The following is a 20,837-nucleotide window of genomic DNA, read 5'->3' on the forward strand; positions in this document are numbered from 1 at the left end:
TGAGAAAATTACAGCTAATATGCAGGCAATATCTTGTAAGCAGCAGTGACTTAAATGATCAATTTGTTTGTTTGGGGGTGTTTTAATTTTAAATGTTGGCTAGAATGCCCTTGCTGCTCTTTGAATGGTGTAATACGATCTTTTGCATCCTAAATGTCGAAGGTTATTTGACTTATTGGAAAGACAGGAAGCTAGGGAAAGGTGGAGGGGTAGCTCTGTTAATTAAGGATGGCATTAGCTTAGTCTAAGAGATAATCTTATCTTGACAGGTAAAGTTTTTAAAAAAAAATTTAAAGCACCCAATTCCTTTTTTCCAATTAAGCGCCAATTTAGCATGGCCAATCCACCTAACCTGCACATTTTTGGGTTGTGGGGGTGAGACTCAAGCTTGATAGATAAAGATGTAAAATCAGTTTGGATTGAGATGAGAAATAGTAACTGTAAGAGGTCACTTGTGGGAGTAGTTTACAGGCCCCCTAACAGTAGTTACACTGTAGGACAGTGCACAGGAAGCTCTAATTGAGGCACAATAATCATGGATGACTTTAGCCTTCATGTAAATTGGGAGAATCAGTTTGACAAAGGTAGCCTGGAAAATGAATTCAGTGTTTTGGGGACAACTTATTCGAGCAATACAATCTAAAACCAACCAGGGAGAAGACTATCCTAGACCTGGTAATGTGCATTGCGTCGTAATTAAACTCATGGGAAGAGCAGCACGGTTGCACAAGTGGCTAGCACTGTGGCTTCACAGCGCCAGGGTCCCAGGTTCGATTCCCCGCTGGGTCACTGTCTTGCAGAGTCTGCACGTTCTCCCCGTGTCTGCATGGGTTTCCTCCGGGTGCTCCGGTTTCCTCCCACAGTCCAAAGACGTGCAGGTTAGGTGGATTAGCCATGCTAAATTTCCGTTAGTGTCCAAAAAGGTTAGGAGAGGTTATTGGGTTATGGGGATAGGGTGGAAGCAAGGGCTTAAGTGGGTTGGTGCAGACTCGATGGGCCGAATGGCCTCCTGCACTGTATGTTCTAACCCAAAGATGAGCAGGGTAGGTGGACTGGCCCTGCTAAATTGCCCCTTAATTGGAAAAAATGAATTAGGTACTCTAAATTTATTTTTTAAAATGAATAAAGGTTGAACAGATTAAGACTATACCCGTTGGAGTTTAGAAGAGCGAGAGATGATCTTATTGAAACAAAAGATATTGAGGAGACTGGATCGTGTGGGTATCACGAGGATGGTTCTTCCTATGGGGCGAGACATGGTTTAAGAATATAAGGGGCGCGATTCTCCACTCCCGCGCCGGTTGGGAGAATCGCCTGGGCCGCCAAAATTTCCCGGGACGCCGGTCCAACGCCCTCCCGCGATCCTCCCAAGCGGCAGGAACGGCCCGGTCGAGTTTCGCAGGCCGGAGAATCGCCGGAGACACCGAAAACAGCGATTCTCCGGCACCCCCGCTATTCTCAGGCCCGGATGGGCTGAGCGGCCAGGCCAAAACGGCGGGTTCCCCCCGGCGCCATCCACACCTGGTCGCTGCAGTCGTGAACGGTGCGTGAATGCTGGGGGGGGCGGCCTGCGGGGGGGCGAGGGGGGATCCTGCACCGGGGGGTACCTCAAATGTGGGGTGGCCCGCGATCGGTGCCCACCGATCGTTGGGCCGTCCTCTCTGAAGGAGGACCTCCTTCCTTCCGCGGCCCCGCAAGATCCGTCAGACATCTTCTTGCGGGGCGGACTTAGAGAGGACGGCAACCACGCATGCGCGGGTTGGCGCTGGCCAACCCGCGCATGCGTGGATGATGCCTGTTATGCGGCGCCAGCCGCGTCATCTATGCGGCACCGCCTTTACGCGGACGACAAGGCCTGGCGCGTGTAGATGACGCGGCCCCGATCCTGGCCCATTGTCAGGGCCTGAATTGGTCAGGATCGGGGCCATTTCACGCCGTCGTGAACCTCAACGGCGTTCACAACGGCACGGCCACTTCGGCGCGGGAGTGGAGAATCCTGCCCAAGGTCTCTCTTTTAAGACGGAGATCTGGAGAAATTTCCCTGTGAGTCATAGATTGTGAAATTGTCTTCCCTAGAAGGTCGTAGAGACTGGGTCCTTAAATTTATTCTAGGCTGAGTTACATCATTTTTTGTTTGGCAAGGGTTGTGGAGTGCAGACAGAAAAGTGGAGCTGAGACCACAACCAGATTAGCGATGATATTGAATGGTGGAGTAGGGTCGAAGGGCCAAGAGGCCTACTTTTGCCCCTAAGTCCAATGATCCTATTTAAGAGGGCAGATGGAACCTCAGTTTAAAGCTTCAACCAAAAGAAGACATTTTTGATGGTGCACCATTCAGAGCTTTGCAACTAAAATTTTGTGCTGGCATCTCTAATGTAACCATGACGTACTGACTCGGGCATTGTTGCCATCACTAAACCAAGACTGAGACTGTTGAATGGTGAAGCCACTTAAAATGGCCAACTCCCGATTCAAAATGGCGAATGGCAAAGGCTGATGGGAAAGTCAGCCATCAAAACAAAAACGAGCAGCTGCAGGTTGGCTGTGTATTTACCTCTGGAAAGGCCAGACACACTATACCAGCAACCATCAGCATAACAAAACAACAGCCATCTGCATACTAATGAGCAATCCCTGGGAACAATGAGCAACATTTAGACACACAAAGCAAAACCAGACTCTTCGGCGCCAGCAAGAGCCTACACAAAAGGAGGTGAACGAGCACCTCAAGACCGCTCATCGATCAGGGAACCGCTCCAGCATTGGAGAAAATCGAACCAAGTGATTGGGACAAAGTCCAATCACTTGGGACCAGGTACAGGGTCCGCCCCGAAAGGTGGGAAGCCCCTGGGGACTATAAGAATTGAGCCCCAAGTTCAGATCGCTCTCTTCTCCAGCTCTTCACTCTTCAGCAGCTCCTCTTCAGCTCTTCTTCCTGCCCGGGTCACCCAGCAACAATGAACCAACATTGACCGTGACCGGAGCAGTGAAGATCGAACTCGTAAGTTTCATTCAACGCTCGCTATGAGATAGGCGCTCCTAGCTACCAATCTGTACCAACTTCGAATCCCGCAGGCTCAGAACCCGAACGAAAGGCCATTTGTTTCCCTGACCTGGTGGGCCAGTTCCAAGTTAAGTATTGGCCTGTTAGTTGTAGAAGTAGCTTAGACGTAGAATTTGTGCATGAGTAGCGATTACTGTGTATAATAAATGTGCTTTGATTTAAACATTACCAATCGGTGTATTGGATTATTGATCATTACTCGGACTTGAACCTCGTGGCGGTATAAAGATACCTGGCGACTCGAGCCAAAGATAATAAAACAGAGCAATTAAACTAAGGCAAACAATGGGAAGACTGAGAGCTGTCAGAACAATGTGGGTGTGGTCGTTGTACACTTGGATGTTGTGAAAACCAACAATCCACAAACTTAGTTCAGTGGTAACTCTCTTGCCTCTTAAGTCAAAAGGTTGGGGATTCAAGTTCTACCAGGAGGGAGGCAATGACACCAAGAGTCTGTTCTTGTATATCACATAATTTGGCTTGGCTTTTGCTGCACCAAGAAAAGAGTGCTGTTTTCCAGTTCTGAGTCATTTAGTCAAAGACTAATGTTAAACATGCCACATTACTTTGGAGAATTGTCATTACAACCAGCTTGACCTGTGTTTGCTTTTAAATGTTTTTGTAAGAACCCTTTTTCCTTAAGTTTAAATTTGTCTGCAATTTTAGCAATTACATGACGTGCCTTCACTTGTTTTTTCTTCTGTTTCTAAATCATATTGAAATTTGTGAAGTACAAATTTCCGTTAGTGTTGAATTTTTAATTTGAGCAAAAAAATGATTTACTATTGCTTTACATTTTCTGCTATTCAGTGATATTGACTTAGTGGTGTTTGGGAAATGGGAGACTCTACCACTTTGGACTTTAGAGGAAGCACTTAGGAAACACAGTGTGGCTGATCAGAGCTCTGTAAAAGTCTTGGACAAAGCAACTGTAAGTACTGGGAAGATTATTTTTTGTATATTATTCCTATTGTGTCTGTCTTGAAAAGTGTGGCAAGTGCAAAAAAATGTGTTTGCAGTATTTGTTGTGAACAAAGGGCTTGTCTAGTGCTACAGAAATATGGGTCGTGATTTTAGCAGAGATCGGGATTGGAGGCAGATTGTGCACCCCAGTTTTATCATTTGAGTGGGGTCTGGCTTACCGTGTTAACAGCAGGCCTCCTGCACACCTTCCTCACGCAGTTGTTGTGTGGCAGTCTTCAGACGTGTGTTTAAAGGAAGAATGTACCTTATAAAGGAATGTTGCATTTGCTGAATTTGAACCCGGTTTCCATTTCTAATTGTTTTTTCATATTGGAGGTGATTTGAATGAGAGGGGAAGGGTGCTTCTAAGTTTGCAGATGTCTCCTTGGAGGAGCTGTTGGCAGATATAAAGACAAAGAGCCTTTCCCACAATGTGGGAAGGTTTGGCCAAACAGTTCTCTTCAGAAAGCCTGAAAAGAGGTATCAGACTAAATGTTGCAGGAGCATCAGCCCAATGATGTCAATGAGAAACAAGAAGAGATTCAACTACCTCATAAGATCCACAAAGGTGAGTCTAATTCCTCGTTTCTCCTTCCGTTGTGTTGCAAGTGGTAACAGTCTCATCGCTTTCTCCACGCCGACATCACATCTTTCACACCCTATCTCGCAGGCATCCTATACCATGTTTCAATCGCTGCTTCCACAAGCCACATTCTTGTCTCACCTGGTGACACTTCCAGAATCCCTTCCTCTGCCCATAACTCTTTCCTCACTTTGCAATCAAACTACTTACTTTGGAATTAATACCTCTCTATTCTCCTCGTGTCCTACTACTTCTCCCGAACAGTTTATTCACTACATGCAGAAGACCCATACATGTGCATTTGTCTTCTCACTAGTCACTCGTGGCTCTCTCCTTTCTCTTCAAAATATATCAAAATAGATTATAAACATTTCTACAGTTATGTAAATAGGAAGAGATGAGTAAAAATCAGTATGGACCGATTAGAGGCCGAAACAGTTAGAAGTTATAATGGGGAATAAAGAAATGGCAGAGACATTAAATACATTCTTTGTACAGAAAACACAAAACAAATTCTGGAAATAAGGAACCAAGGGCCTAGTGAGAATGGAGGAACTTGGTGATCAGTATATAGAAAAAGTACTGGATAAATTAATGGTACTAAGTGGAGACAAATCATCTTAACTTGCAACGAGGTAGCTGCAGAGATGATGGATGCATTAGTTTTGATCTTCCAAAATTCCTTAGATTCTAGAACAATTCCTAAGAATTCCATGGTAGCAAACATAACCTTGTTAGTTAAAAAATGAAGGAACCGCTTAACCATTTTCTTTCTTCTTTCCTGGGATGTGTGTGTTGCTGGCAAGGCGTCCATTTATTGCCTTCATTAATTGCCATTGATGAGATGGTACGCCAGTAGTATGCAAAATGCTGTAATCTATTATTCAAGGTGGTGACAGGGCTTGTAGAAAATTACATGGTTAAGTTGAGTCTGATGGATTTATGAAAGGAAAATTGTGATGGGCAAATCTGTTCAGGGTTTTTTTTTTGAGGGTGTAACTAGCAGAATGGATATGGCGAACCAGTGGATGTAGTCTATTTGGATATTCAAATAACATTTGATAAGGTGCTAAGATTACACAAAACTAGATCTTATGGGAAAGGGTTCGGGGTAATATATTAGCATGGATTGAAGATTGGCTATTGGACAGAAAACAGAGTAGGAATAAATGGTGCATTTTTGGTTTGGCAGGCTGTAACAAGCAGTGTACTTCAAGGATCAGTACTTAACGCCTCAGCTGTTAAATGACTTGGATGTGACCTAGTCTCATTTATCCATATTTGCTGACAATACAAAGTTACAGAGAAATACAAATCGGTGAGGAGTATGCAAAGACGTTACAATGGATGAGGGTGGACCTAAACATAGCCCTCATTGAGGTGATACAGGATGCACTGCAGATCAGTGGGACAGCATGAGGAAACCGCATTACAGCATTGGCAGTGACTGGATCCTAGCTTCTCGGAGGAGGGTGAATGCTTATCACTTGTACTTCATGGGCAGCACGGTAGCCACGTGGCTAGCACTGTGGCTTCACAGCGCCAGGGTCCCAGGTTCGATTCCCTGCTGGGTCACTGTCTGTGCGGAGTCTGCACGTTCTCCCCGTGTCTGCGTGGGTTTCCTCCAGGTGCTCCGGTTTCCTCCCACAGTCCAAAGACGTGCAGGTTAGGTGGATTGGCATGCTAAATTGCCCTTAGTATCCAAAAAAGATTAGGAGGGTTTATTGGGTTATGGGGATAGGGTGGAAGTGAGGGCTTAAGTGGGTCGGTGCACACTCGATGGGCCGAATGGCCTCGTTCTGCATTGTATGTTCTATGTACCACATCATGTGTCGGCCTTACACTGACTTCAAAACCCTGAAGTGTATGCTGAAGCTTTGATGTGAAGTCACTCAATGTCATGCTAACTCTTGTCCCTTTTCTTTCCCAGCAGCAAAGATCTACTTGAAGCTCAAGAGAGTGACTCCCTTGAGAATATCAACCCTCATGAGGAGGCAGTCAGGTGTTCAGCCCTGCCAAGCACCAACAAGGATTCACACCACAGGTGGGGTAGATAATAATGAGCGGCTGCACCTGCTGAAAAACAAACTACACAACACAAGAGCAGAAGTAAATGCTGGTGGCAGAGGCAGCCCAGGAGATTACTCATTCTCTCCTCACTCTGCTAATCGATGTGTCTTCCTGGGAGGAGCCATGAAAAGAAAAGTGCTGAGGGACACCAGTGATTATATTAGATATTGGAAGGCCGGTCAAATAATTTAAACATGCCAGAGTATGGAAGAGTCTACATTCTACATGTGTGACATTCTGTTTCATCGCGTTTCAACTCTGGAATCTAACTTCAAGCATGTGACCACTTATAATAATAATAATCTTTATTGTCACAAGTAGGCTTACATTAACACTGCAATGAAGTTACTGTGAAAAGCCCCTAGTCGCCACATTCCGGCACCTGTTCGGGTACACAGAGGGAGAATTCAGAATGCCCAAATTACCTGACAAGCACGTCTTTCGGGACTTGGAGGAGGAAACCGGAGCACCCGGAGGAAACACACGCAGACACGAGGAGAACGTACAGACTCCACACAGACAGTGACCCAAGCCGGGAATTGAACCTGGGACCCAGGAGCCGTGACGCAACAGTGCTACCCACTGTGCTACCCTACTGCAGGGATAGTGCAAATGGCTCCTCATAACAAAAGTCTATGTTAACCAGCCTTTGGAGCTTTTATTGAGCAATTTCCTCTCTCATCCGTAGATTGATGAGAGCTGCAGTCACACAATGGTGATGGTGATGCTGAAGGGCAGGAGTTCTTTTGCCAGCTGCCTCTTTCAGTTGAAAACATATACGGATGTTGTGCAGGATGTGGCAAATCACAATAAAGCAGGAGACTCTTTGGAGTATACAACAGAAGTTCTGGGACATGCCAAGGCATCTGAGCCTTGGTTTCAGGAGCTAGCTAGTGAGATGAGCGATCCTTACTGCTCACTCGTGTGATGTTGCAAAGGAGTGGAATAGCTCTTGTCCACAAATAGGCACCTTACTTTTCCTCGCAGGTTGCGAAAGTGGGAGAGTATTTATTTGACTGCTGCAAGATGAATGAATCATGATGGCTGCCTGGGAATTTGGCATAGATGTGTATGATTGTTCTGATACAGCTAAGTTTCATATTATGACGGCCTGCTTATATTAACTCTTGATTTTTAATTCATTGGCTAGAAACAGGAATTGGATTTCTTAAAGGACTTACTTTGAAGCCGACTAAAATGATTACAACCAACATTAAAGCAGCAGATACCATGGCATGTCTGTAAAACTCAAAAGACCCTGCCCACCTGTACCGGAGGGTGGGGTGGAGAGAGTTGCGAGGGAAAAACAGCTCGATGGAAAAAATGAAAAATAATCAATAGAAATAAAAATGAGGTGGAGGAGAGAGTTCACAGTCTGAAGTTATTGAACACCATGATAATTCCGGAAGGCTGTAACATGCCTAATTGGAAGATGAGGTGCTGTTCCTCCAGTTTGCACTGTGCTTCACTGGAACATTGCAGTAGGCCAAGGACGAACATGTGGACGTGAGAGCAGGATGGTGCATTGAAATGGCAAGTGACAGAAAGGTCTGGGTCTTGCTTGCAGATGGACCGAAGGTGCTCTGCAAAGCGGTCACCCAGTCTGCGTTTAGTCTCTCCAATGTAGAGTAGACTGCATTAGGAGCAGCACTCTTTGGAGGCTGGAACTTCGTTAGTCATAGGCGAGCGGAAATTCACAACTCTTGTGATAATTTGTGCCTGTGACGCTGCTCCTGCTGACTGCTAATAGGGGCACAAATTCTGCAGTTGAGAGATTCTGAAGAACTAGATTCTACAGCTGTGTCTTCATGAGAACAACCAAATACGGCACCTGTAGTTTTTAGATCGGAAGCATCAAGACCATCAAATTCAGCAGCAGACAGTGGAGACTTCAAGCTATGAACTGGGAACATTTTTTTCTTACTCTAATGTGGCAAATCTATCCTCTCCTATTCTGTAATCTGTGTGAGTTTTTGTGAATATAAAAATTGGTCGTCTTTTGTTTTATCCAGTTCAGGTTAAATATAATAAAACTTTAACCCCCTTTATTAAACTCAAGAAAACTTGTTTGACTGGTTATTTTATGATCACAATGTGTAAAGTTAAACACTAACTGATTTGGCATGGTAACTTTGTTTAAACAGAAATATCTGTTGCGATAAAATGAGGAGAGGGAAAGGAGGTGATCCATTCGATTTTCCTCACCTGTTCTTAACTATGAATTGAGTGAAATCCTTGTGGTTAATGAATACCTTGGGTTAAGGATACCTGATGGCAGCATAAAGCAGTTGGCAACACTCTGCTTCCTTAGGAATGCAACTATTGCTGTGAATCCTAAGACCGGTCTCATTTTGATTATTGTTATCAATTTGAAAACAAATGTACCAGCAAATATTGCATTGTCAGCTCTTCGATGTGGACCACCAACTCTTATGTTCAGATCTCTCAGTAGCATGCTGGAGTGATCCTGAGGAACGGAATTTTGGGTGAATGGCCACTTTTACAACCACTGGCATCCCTATTGTAGCAGGCAGTTAGTTGTCTTCCAGGAGGCTGCCAAAATCAGCAACTTTCTTCTTATAGAAGCACGGTCCCCTCATGTGCTACCCATCTGGCATATCTTAACTTCACCCTTTGCCTATAGACTCTGTTGGATGGATGAGGCTTTCAAGACCATCTCTCTTCCAAGAGATGAACATGCTGCCCTTCATGAATCTTGATGACCCAGCTGCTGCTGTTGTCACTGCTACACTTCTACCACCTCCTTCCTCTGAGCAACACAGTCACCCATAATAAAATGGCACTGCTTATAATGGACCAGTAAGTAAAAAGAAGTATCATTTTAAAAGAAAGAAAAGCAAAATGCAAAGAAATTGCTCTAAATGCAAAACAACTTCCCGCAAACAGAAACCAATGATATAGGTGTGCAGAGTTCAGTGCTTGCTGGGGTCAGGAACCAGTCATGTTGGGATCTTAATTGCATCATAAGAATGCCGAACTGACTAGGGAATGCCTTGTCAGAATGACACTGGGTATGAAATAAGCAACACGGATCAGTGCACAGTTATATTTTTACGCTTTACATGCCCTGTTGGTGCCCATTTGCCCAGGATGTTCAAACCACTTAGGAAGAATTAATGCACAAATTAAGCTACCTAAATGTTAGCTGGGTCTTGTGGAGTGGATTTCCATGTTCAGATATCTTAAACGGTCAGTGAGCTCTAATTTGGATGCCCTGGCCTTAAATGTATTTTTTGAGAATGGAGGGAGATTGTGCAGATGTTACTTGTAATATTTCTTTTGCGCATAATTCTGTAATGTCACGGCATTTAGTTTAAGCTCCGACTGACTAACAGCAGGTTGATTTTCATGATTTTCTTTGAAGAGGAAGAAATTGTGTTCCGCCAAAATTAGATCATCTCATTTGCGCAAGTTTCCTTTTAAATGTAACTTTTGGTGTAACCCATGTTTCTTTTTGATGCATCAGGTGCCTATTATCAAACTAACAGACTCTTACACGGAGGTAAAAGTTGACATCAGCTTCAATGTACGAAATGGAGTAAAAGCTGCTCTGCTTATCCATGAATTTATCAAGGTGAGAAGATTCTGCATTATAATATGTATTATACGTTGTGTTGGTTGAGGGATAATTGTTGGCCAGGATATCAAACAGAATTCCCTTGTTCTTCAAGTTAATGCCATCCTACCTTTTCCTGAATAGAACATGGCATACATAGTTTATATTTGGTCACCTACTCTGAAATTGGTAATGGGGCCAAAGTATTTTTAGCTTTTGTCAAGCGTTCACATAAAGGTCACTTCAGTTCTAGATTGTGTGGAAGTTTACTGCCTAGACAGTAAAACAATCCATAGAATCCCAACAGTGCAGGAGGAGGCCATTCGGCCCATTGAGTTGAACTGACCCTCTGAAAGAGCACCGTACCTAGGCTCACTCCCCTGCCCTATCCTCGCAACCCCACCTAACCTACACATCTTTGGACAGTGAGGAAACCGGACGCACACAGGAAATCCATGCAGACACTGGGAGAACATGCAAACTCCACACAGTCACACAAGGCCAGAATTGAACCCGGGGCCCTGGTGTTGTGAGGCAGCACTGCTTCCCACTGTGGTGAACACACTATTTCAAATGCACTGTCCAAATTATATTTCTTTATGCTAATTTCTCATGATATGACTGAAAAGGATCTCGGGAAAATTGATGAAAAAGGCATCATTTGGATGTTCTAATATATTTCTATATTCCCTGTCCATTTGATTGTTTAAACATTTATTGCTCACAATTTAAATTTACCTTCTGGTCTTGTATTTGTTGCATAAATGAAAAAGATATTTCAAGGTGAACTTAGTTGTATCATTTGATACTTTGTATACCACATCATTTTGTAGATTGCAGACATTTCCTTACAGCACAGATCTTTATACACAGCTTCCCAAACTGGAGTTGTGACCTGCATTGGGGGCACAAGACAAGATTCTCGGGTTGCAAACTCTATAGCAGCAATAGCTGTCGTGGAGCTCTGACCAAATGTTAAAAGCTGGTAGACGTCCCTTTAAATACTCGCTTTTCAAAAAAATGGCCCAGCTGAAATGACCAATACTGGAGATCTGATTCCTACTCCAAAACTCCCACTGAGAAGGTATGTTTTTAAAAATTTGTGAAGATTAAAAACTTTGCCCCGCTGGTCTCTCCACCTCCTCCCCTCTCTCTCAGTTCCCATTGAGGGAGCCACCTTACCCGAAGATCAGAGGCTGAATGCCCTTGACTGCTGAAGTGTTCCCCGACTGGAAGGGAATATTCCTGCCTGGTGATTGTCGCGCGATGTCCGTTCATCCGTTGTCACAGCATCTGCATGGTCGCGCCAATGTACCACGACTCGGGACATCCTTTCCTGCAGCTTATGAGGTAGACAACGTTGGCCGAGTTGCACGAGTATGTACCGCGTACCTGGTGGGTGGTGTTCTCACGTGTAATGGCGGTACCCATGGTGATGATCTGGCACATCTTGCAGAGGTTGCCATGCCAGGGTTGTGTGGTAGCGGTTCTCCTGAAGGCTGTGTAGTTTGCTGCAAACAATGGTCTGTTTGAGGTTGCGCGGTTGTTTGAAGGCAAGTAGTGGGGGTGTGGGGTTGGCCTTGGCAAGATGTCCGTCTTCATCGATGACGTGTTGAAGGCTGCGAAGAAGAGTTTCTCCGCTACAGGGAAGTACTGGACGACGAAGGGTACTCTGTCGGTTGTGTCTTGTGTTTGTCTTCTGAGGAGGTCGGTGCGGTCTTTTGTTGTGGCGCATTGGAACAGTCGATCGATGCGTGGAGCGCCATATCCTGTTCGTGTGAGGGCATCTTTCAACATCTGTAGATGTCTGTTACATTCCTCCTCGCCTGAGCAGATCCTGTGTATACGGAGGGCTTGTCCATAGGGGATGGCTTATTTAATGTGGTTAAGGTGGAAGCTGGAGAAGTGGAGCATCGTGAGGTTATCTGTGGGCTTGCGGTAAAGCGAAGTGCTGAGGTGACAGTCCTTGATGGGATGGAGATGAGTATGTCCAAGAATGCAACCGATTCTGGAGCATAGTCCATGGTGAGTCTGATGGTGGGATGGAACTTATTGATGTCATTGAGTAGTTGTTTCAGTGATTCTTCACCGTGGGTCCAAAGGAAAAAAATGTTATTGATGTATCTGGTGTATAACATCGGTTGAAGGTCCTTTGCGGTGAGGAGGTCTTGTTCAAACCTGTGCATGAAGATGTTGGCGTATGGAGGTGTGAATTTGGTCCCCGTGGCTGTTCCGTGTGTCTGAATGAAGAACTTGTCGAAGGTGAAGACCTGTGATTATCCCTCTCCAGTCGCTCCGCCTGGACCTGTAAAGACGTAATTACCTGCAAAGACTCGCATTCAAAGTATCGTCTTGCATCATTGACTTTGTCTAAATATGTGTTTCTGGAACCCATCTCTTCATTCACCTGAGGAAGGAGTGTGCTCCGAAAGTTAGTGATTCGAAACAAACCTGTTGGACTTTAACCTAGTGTTGTAAGACTTCTGAAAATGGGGTCACAGTGGGAAAAGGTTTCAACACCACTGCATCTATATTTGGGGTCAGTCTCTGCTGACCCTTTTTAAAAAAAAAACCTCATGCACGTATATTTTCTATGGTGTAGTAACCAGAGTTGAACACACGATTCCAAATGAATCAGGAATTTCTATTTGCTTTTTGGCTTGACTGTATTGCTCTGGTTAACTGTCATTCCCAGGTCTCTTCCCAAGTGTACCAGTTCATCCCAATCCCACTTATATTATTATTATTTTTTTTTTAATATGTTTTATTGAAATTTTTTTCCCAAACAACAATTTTTCCCCTCTTACAAAGCAAACGCAACAATAACAATACAGAAATTTTTAATAATACACAAGTAACAAAACCCCTTTATCTTTGACCTAAACTAAACTAACCCTCCCCCCTCCCTCCCCTCCCTTCCCCCTGGGTTGCTGCTGCTGGTCATCTGTCTTCCCTCTAATGTTCCCCTAGGTAGTCGAGAAATGGCTGCCACCGCCTGGTGAACCCTTGAGCCGATCCTCTCAGGGCAAACTTTATCTGCTCCAGTTTAATGAACCCCGCCATATCATTTACCCAGGCCTCCAGTCCGGGGGGTTTCGCCTCCTTCCACATGAGTAGGATCCTGCGCCCGGCTACTAAGGACGCAAAGGCCACAACGTCGGCCTCTTTCGCCTCCTGCACTCCTGGCTCTTCCGCAACTCCAAATAGAGCTAACCCCCAGCCTGGTTTGACCCGGGCCTTCACCACCCGCGAAATCACTCCCGTCACTCCCTTCCAATACCCTTCCAGTGCCGGGCACGCCCAAAACATATGTGCGTGGTTTGTCGGGCTCCCGCCACACCTCCCACATTTGTCCTCCACTCCAAAGAACCTGCTCAATCTTGCTCCCGTTATGTGTGCTCTATGTAGCACCTTAAATTGAATCAGGCTAAGCCTGGCGCATGAGGAAGAGGAATTTACCCTGCTTAGGGCATCAGCCCACATACCCTCCTCTATCTCCTCCCCTAGTTGTTCTTCCCACTTTCCTTTTAGTTCGCCCACCGACTCCTCCCCCTCTTCCCTCATCTCTCGGTAAATCCCTGCCACCTTGCCCTCTCCGACCCACACCCCTGAAAGCACCCTGTCCTGCGTCCCCTGTGTCGGGAGCAACGGACATTCCCTCACCTGTTGTCTAGTAAACGCCCTCATCTGCATATATCTCAAGAAATTTCCCCGGGGCAACTTATACTTTTCCTCCAATACTCCCAAGCTCGCAAAAGTCCCATCTATAAATAAATCTCCCACCCTCCTAATTCCCAACTGGTACCAGCTCTGAAATCCTCCATCCATTCTTCCTGGGGCGAACCTATGGTTATTCCTGATTGGGGACCCCACCAGGGCTCCCTGCGCCCCTCTCTGTCGCCTCCACTGTCCCCAGATATTCAATGTTGCCGCCACCACCGGGTTCGTGGTAAACTTTTTAGGTGAGATCGGTAGCGGCGCCGTCACCAGCGCCTCTAAACTCGTCCCTTTACAGGACTGTCTCTCCAGTCTTTTCCACGCCGCTCCCTCACCCTCCATCATCCATTTACGTATCGTTGCCACATTGGCGGCCCAATAGTAATCGCCCAAGTTTGGTAGTGCCAATCCTCCTCTGTCCCTACTACGCTGAAGGAACCCCCTCCTTACTCTCGGAACTTTCCCTGCCCACACGAAGCTCGTGATGCTCCTGTCTATTTTATTAAAAAAGGTCTTGGTGATTAGTATAGGGAGACATTGAAATACAAATAAGAACCTCGGGAGGACCATCATCTTAATTGCTTGCACCCTGCCCGCCAGTGATAGAGGCTGCATGTCCCACCTCTTGAAGTCCTCCTCCATTTGTTCTACCAACCGTGTCAGATTAAGTCTGTGCAAGGTTCCCCAGCTCCTAGCGATCTGAATCCCCAGGTATCGGAAGTTTCTTTCCACTTTCCTTAGAGGCAAGCCTTCTATCTCTCTACTCTGGTCCCCTGGATGTATCACAAATAATTCACTCTTCCCCATGTTTAGCCTATACCCCGAGAAATCCCCGAACCCCCTCAAAATTTGCATAACCTCTATCATCCCCCCCGCTGGGTCCGACACGTATAACAATAGGTCATCCGCGAATAACAAGACTCGGTGTTCTTCTCCCCCTCTAATCACCCCTCCCCATTTCCTGGAGTCTCTCAACGCCATGGCCAGAGGTTCAATTGCCAACGCGAACAACAATGGAGACAGCGGGCATCCCTGTCTTGTTCCCCTATATAGTCGGAAATACTCCGATCTATGTCGACCTGTAACTACGCTTGCCGTTGGAGCCCCATAAAGAAGTCTAACCCAGCTAATAAACCCGTTCTCAAACCCAAACCTCCTTAACACTTCCCATAAATCCTCCCACTCCACCCTATCAAATGCCTTCTCTGCGTCCATTGCCGCCACTATCTCTGCCTCCCCCTCCACTGGGGGCATCATTATCACCCCTAATAGTCGTCGCATGTTAACATTCAGTTGTCTCCCTTTTACGAACCCTGTCTGGTCTTCGTGCACCACCCCCGGGACACAGTCCTCTATCCTCGATGCCAGTACCTTTGCCAACAATTTGGCGTCCACGTTCAATAATGAAATGGGTCTATAGGACCCGCACTGCAACGGATCTTTATCCCTCTTCAAAATTAACGATATCGTCGCCTCCGACATTGTCGGGGGTAGAGTCCCCCCTTTCCTGGCCTCATTGAACGTCCTCACCATCAACGGGGCCAACAAGTCCACATATTTTCTGTAATACTTCACCGGGAACCCGTCTGGTCCTGGGGCCTTCCCTGCTTGCATGCTTCCCAGTCCCTTAATAACCTCGTCCACCCCAATCGGTGTCCCCAGGCCTACCACCCCCCGCTCCTCCACTTTCGGGAACCTCAATTGGTCCAGGAACTGCCGCATCCCCTCCTCTCCCTCTGGGGGTTGAGACCTATACAGTTCCTCATAGAAGGTCTTGAACACCTCATTTATCTTTCCTGCCCTTCGCACCGTGTCTCCCCTTTCGTCTCTAATTCCTCCTATCTCCCTCGCTGCTGCCCTCTTTCGCAATTGATGAGCCAACAGGCGACTAGCCTTTTCCCCATATTCATACCTCCTCCCCTGTGCCTTCCTCCACAGTACCTCCGCCTTTCTGGTGGTCAGAAGGTCAAATTCCGTCTGGAGTCGTCTCCTCTCCCTGTACAATTCCTCCTCCGGGGTCTCTGCAAATTCCCTATCCACCCTTAAAATCTCCCCAGTAATCTTTCCCTTTCCTTGGCCTCTGTTTTCCTTTTGTGGGCCCCAATGGAAATCAGCTCTCCTCTGACCACCGCTTTTATTGCTTCCCATACCACTCCCACAGGGACCTCGCCGTCGTCATTGACCTCCAGGTATCTCTCAATACACCCCCGCACTCTTGCACACACACCCTCATCTGCCATCAGTCCCACATCTAATCGCCAGAGTGTTCTCTGCTCCCTTTCCTCTCCTAATTCCAGGTCCACCCAATGTGGGGCATGATCCGAAACCGCTATGGCTGAGTACTCAGCTTCTTCCACCCTAGAGATCAACGACCTTCCCAAAACAAAAAAATCTATCCGGGAGTACACTTTATGGACATGGGAGAAGAAGGAAAACTCCCTAGCCCTAGGTCTAAGAAATCGCCATGGATCCACTCCCCCCATTTGGTCCATGAACCCCTTAAGTACCTTGGCCGCTGCCGGCCTTCTTCCGGTCCTTGAGCTGGATCTATCTAGCCCCGGGTCCAGCACCGTATTAAAGTCCCCTCCTAAAATCAAGTTTCCTACCTCCAGGTCCGGTATACGCCCCAGCATCCGTCTCATAAATCCCGCATCGTCCCAGTTTGGGGCATACACATTAACCAACACGACCTCCATTCCCTCCAGCCTGCCACTCACCATTACATATCTACCTCCGCTATCTGCTACGATGTTCTTTGCTTCAAATGCTACCCGTTTCCCCACCAAAATGGCCACCCCTCTATTCTTTCCGTCCAGTCCTGAGTGGAACACCTGTCCCACCCATCCTTTCCTTAGCCTAACTTGGTCCGCCACCTTTAGGTGCGTCTCTTGGAGCATAACCACGTCTGCCCTTAGTCCTTTCAAATGCGCGAGCACTCGGGCCCTTTTTATCGGTCCGTTCAGGCCTCTCACGTTCCACGTGATCAGCCTCACCTAGGGGGCTACCTGCCCCCCTCCCGTGTCGACTAGCCATTACCTTCTCTAGGACAGTCCCATATCCCGCCTCCGCGCTCCCCCAGCGTCGCATACCATCCCCGTCCATCCACTCTTTAGCCATTTCCTTTTGGATTTCCGCAGCAGCAACCCAGTTGTGTCCCCCCCCTCCCTCCCCCCCCCCCCCCCCCCCCCCCCCTTCCCCGCTAGATCTCTTTCTAGCATGATTGCTCCCACTTATATTATGATGCACACCTAATGATGACAATGATACCATTGTCGATTATTGGAAAAACTAATGCCTTTTGGGAAAGGAAATCTGCCATGCTTACCTGGTTTGGCCTACATGTGACTCCAGATCCATAACTATGTGGTTGACTCTTAAATGTTCTCTGAAATGGCCTCGCAAGTCACTTAGTTCAAGGGATGGGCAATAATTGTTGGTCCAGCCAGCGACGCCCATTAATTAATAAAAATATATCTATTTTAGAGGGGGGATCGTATTGAAACTTGCAGGATACTGCAAGGCCTGGATAGAGTGGAGGTGGAGAGGATGTTTCCACTTGTAGGAAAAACTAGAACCAGAGGACACAATCTCTTTTTTTCTTTATAAATGTTTTTTATTGGGTTTTTGAACAAAGTATATTTACCGTTATGTACACAGAATAAGAAATATATATATATATATATATATAGGGCACACTCAAACATACCAACAAAAAAAAAGTAATAATAAAAAAAATAAAAAATAAAATAGAATAACTGGTAGGGTATTGTGCACCAGCTCAACAGCAGCAACTCTGTACAACTGGCAAAATTATTTACAACACATAAGTAGGCAACAGTTTGTAGGGAGGGAGGGGGTTGGGGGAGTGGGCAGTGGTGGAGACTGGGAGGTAGATGTACATTTGGGTGCCAGAGAAACGATTACAGTGGGCAATACTCAAATGGGTTTGGTGTTGGTGTTGTCACTTGCTTCTCCCGGATGGATCTTGCTGCCGTTGTCGTCTCGTGCTCACCTCCGCTTCAGCCGTTCCTCCCGTCTTTCGCCTGTATTCTCCTTGTTCTCTGTTCTTGTAGATGCCAAGTTTGTTATCGTATCCCGTGCCCTCCTTCTGGCTGTCATTCCCCCCCCCCCCCCCCCTCCTCCACACACACACACACACACCTCCTGGTTCTCCTCTCTTGTACTCCCCCCCCCCCCCCCCCCCCCCCCGCTCCTCCTCCTGTTGTTCGCTTTTCTTTCCTCTTCGGTTTAGCTGCCCCCCCCCCCCCCCCCCCTTCCCGGTCTATCTATCCCTCTCATGCTTTGGCTACTTTCCCCTGATTCTTGGCTAGCTGGCTAGTCTTCTGCTTGTTCGTTGGCCACAAACAGGTCCCGGTGAATGGCTCCCACGTTCTGTGGAAGCCGTCGTCTGACCCTCGGATGGCGAATTTGATTTTCTCCATTTGGAGAGATTCCGAGAGGTTGGACAGACAGTCTGCAGCTTTGGGTGGTGCTGCTGACCGCCAGCTGAACAGGATTCTACGGCGGACGATCAGGGGAGGCAAAGGCAAGGGCGTCCGCCCTCCTCCCCAAGAATAGATCTGGCTGGTCTGAAACCCCGAAGACCGCCATTTTCGGGCATGGCTCCAACCTCATCCCCACCACTTTGGACATTGCCTCGAAGAAGGCTGTCCAGTACCCTGTAAGTCTGGGGCAAGACCAGAACATGTGGGTGTGGTTGGCCGAGCCTCGTTGGCACCTTTCACATCTGTCCTCCACCTCCGGGAAGAACCTACTCATAAGGGTTCTTGTTAAGTGGACTCTATGTACCACTTTTAGTTGCGTCAGGCTGAGCCTTGCGCACGTGGAGGTGGTGTTGACCCTGTGCAGTGCTTCGCTCCAGAGTCCCCACCCTATTTCAATCCCCAGGTCGTCCTCCCATTTCTTGTTGAGTCCAGTACGGTGACGGCCCTTTCTACCAGTCGGTCATACATGTCGCTACAGTTTCCTTTATCTAGTATGCTTGCGTCCAGTAACTCTTCGAGTAATGTCTGTCATGGTGGTTTTGGGTACATACTTGCCTCCTTTCGTGGGAAGTTTTTGAGTTGCTTGATACCTTAGCTCGTTACCCCTGGCTAGCTGGAATTTCTCTGTCAGTTCGTCCAGTGTTGCAATCCTGCCGCCCGTGTATAGGTCCCTGACTGTCAGTGTCCCTCCGTCCTGTCCCCACCTTTTGAAGGTGGCGTCAGTCAGCGCTGGTGTGAACCTGTGGTTGTTGCAGATGGGAGCTTTGTCCGACGTTTTGGTCATGCCAAATTGCTGCCGTAGTTGGTTCCAGGATTGGAGGGTGGCTATCACCACCGGGCTGCTGGCGTGTTTTTTGGGTGGGGATGGGAGTGCTGCCGTGGCGAGGCAGAGGACACAATCTCAGACTAAACGGACGATCCTTTAAAACAGAGATGAGGAGGAATTTTTTCAGCCAGAGGGTGGTGAACCTGTGGAACACTTTGTAACTTGCACTTTTGTTAAAAGCTTTCTGATAAACGTACAGGCATTATGACCCATAAAAGCTTACTTCTGATGGATCTATAATTTTTTGGTTTACCCCTTCTTACTTGCAGAATCACAGAATTGTTATGGTACAGGAGGAGGGTATTTGGTCCATCGTGTCTGCACTAGCTCTCCAAATGAGCATCATTACCTAATGCCTTTTCCCCTTACCCTAGCACATTGTTTCTATTCAAGTAATAAATGTCCTCTTCAATGCCTCGATTGAACCTGCCTCCTCCACACTTCCAGTGAGTGCATTCTAGACCCGAACCACTCTTATCTTGAAAAAGTATTTTTTCACTTGTTGCACAAAAAAAGGAAAATCTACATGGTTTAAATTTCAGTTACCAACCTTAATTATTGTATTCCTGCTAAATATGTGAAAAAATATCTAATAACATAGCATGCAATAATCAGCACATATTTCAAAAGAGAGGGTCATGTTTGACTAGCCTTACTTTTAAAAAATATATATATTTTATTAAAGTTTTTCGATCAACCAAGAATTTTCCATTTTTACAACTTTGTAACAGTATGTACATTGATCGTTTTTAAAAATAATATATTAACAATTTTATAAACCCTGCCATATCGTTTATCCAGGCCTCCAAGCCCGGGGGTTTAGCTTCTTTCCACATAAGTAGAATCCTTCGCCGGGCTACTAGGGACGCAAAGGCCAAAACATCGGCCTCTCTCGCCTCCTGCACTCCCGGCTCGTCTGCAACCCCGAATATAGCCAACCTCCAGTTTGGTTCGACCTGGACCCCCACCACCTTTGAAATCACTTTTGCCACACCCACCCAGAACCCGTGCAATACCGGACATGACCAAAACATGTGGGTGTGGTTCGCAGGGCTTCCCGCGCACCTCCCGCACCTATCCTCCACCCCAAAGAACCTGCTCAATCTTGCTCCCGTCATATGCGCCCTGTGTAGTACCTTGAATTGGATCAGGCTGAGCCTGGCACACGAGGACGAGGAATTTACCCTACTTGGGGCATCTGTCCACAGCCCTTCCTCAATCTCTTCCCCCAGCTCCTCCTCCCATTTTCCTTTCAGTTCCTCTATCATCGTCTCCCCCTCGTCTCTCATTTCCCTGTATATATCGGACACCTTACCATCATCCACCCATGCCCCCGAAATCACTCTGTCCTGGATCCCTTGCGCTGGGAGCTGCGGAAATTCCCTCACCTGTTGCCTCACAAATGCCCTCACTTGCATATAACAAAATGCATTCCCAGGTGGCAACCCGTATTTTTCTGTCAGTGCTCCCAGACTCGCGAACGTCCCGTCCAAGAACAAGTCCTTCAGTTGTGCAATTCCTGCTCGCTGCCA

The 20,837-nt window shown here is 46.8% G+C and overlaps 1 protein-coding gene across 1 annotated transcript in view; it reads left to right on the top strand.

Moving 5' to 3' along the window:
* The window catches only part of tent4b (terminal nucleotidyltransferase 4B), a 96,542-nt gene that overhangs the window by 42,573 nt on the left and 33,132 nt on the right, over positions 1–20,837 (top strand). Inside the window, exons 4-5 of the mRNA XM_072518225.1 lie at positions 3,875–3,995; positions 10,168–10,275. Coding sequence (XP_072374326.1) covers positions 3,875–3,995; positions 10,168–10,275 — 229 coding nt within the window. The remainder of the gene's footprint in view (positions 1–3,874; positions 3,996–10,167; positions 10,276–20,837) is intronic.

Source organism: Scyliorhinus torazame, chromosome 10 (genome assembly GCF_047496885.1).
Source record: "Scyliorhinus torazame isolate Kashiwa2021f chromosome 10, sScyTor2.1, whole genome shotgun sequence".
Taxonomy (NCBI): Eukaryota; Metazoa; Chordata; class Chondrichthyes; order Carcharhiniformes; family Scyliorhinidae; genus Scyliorhinus; species Scyliorhinus torazame.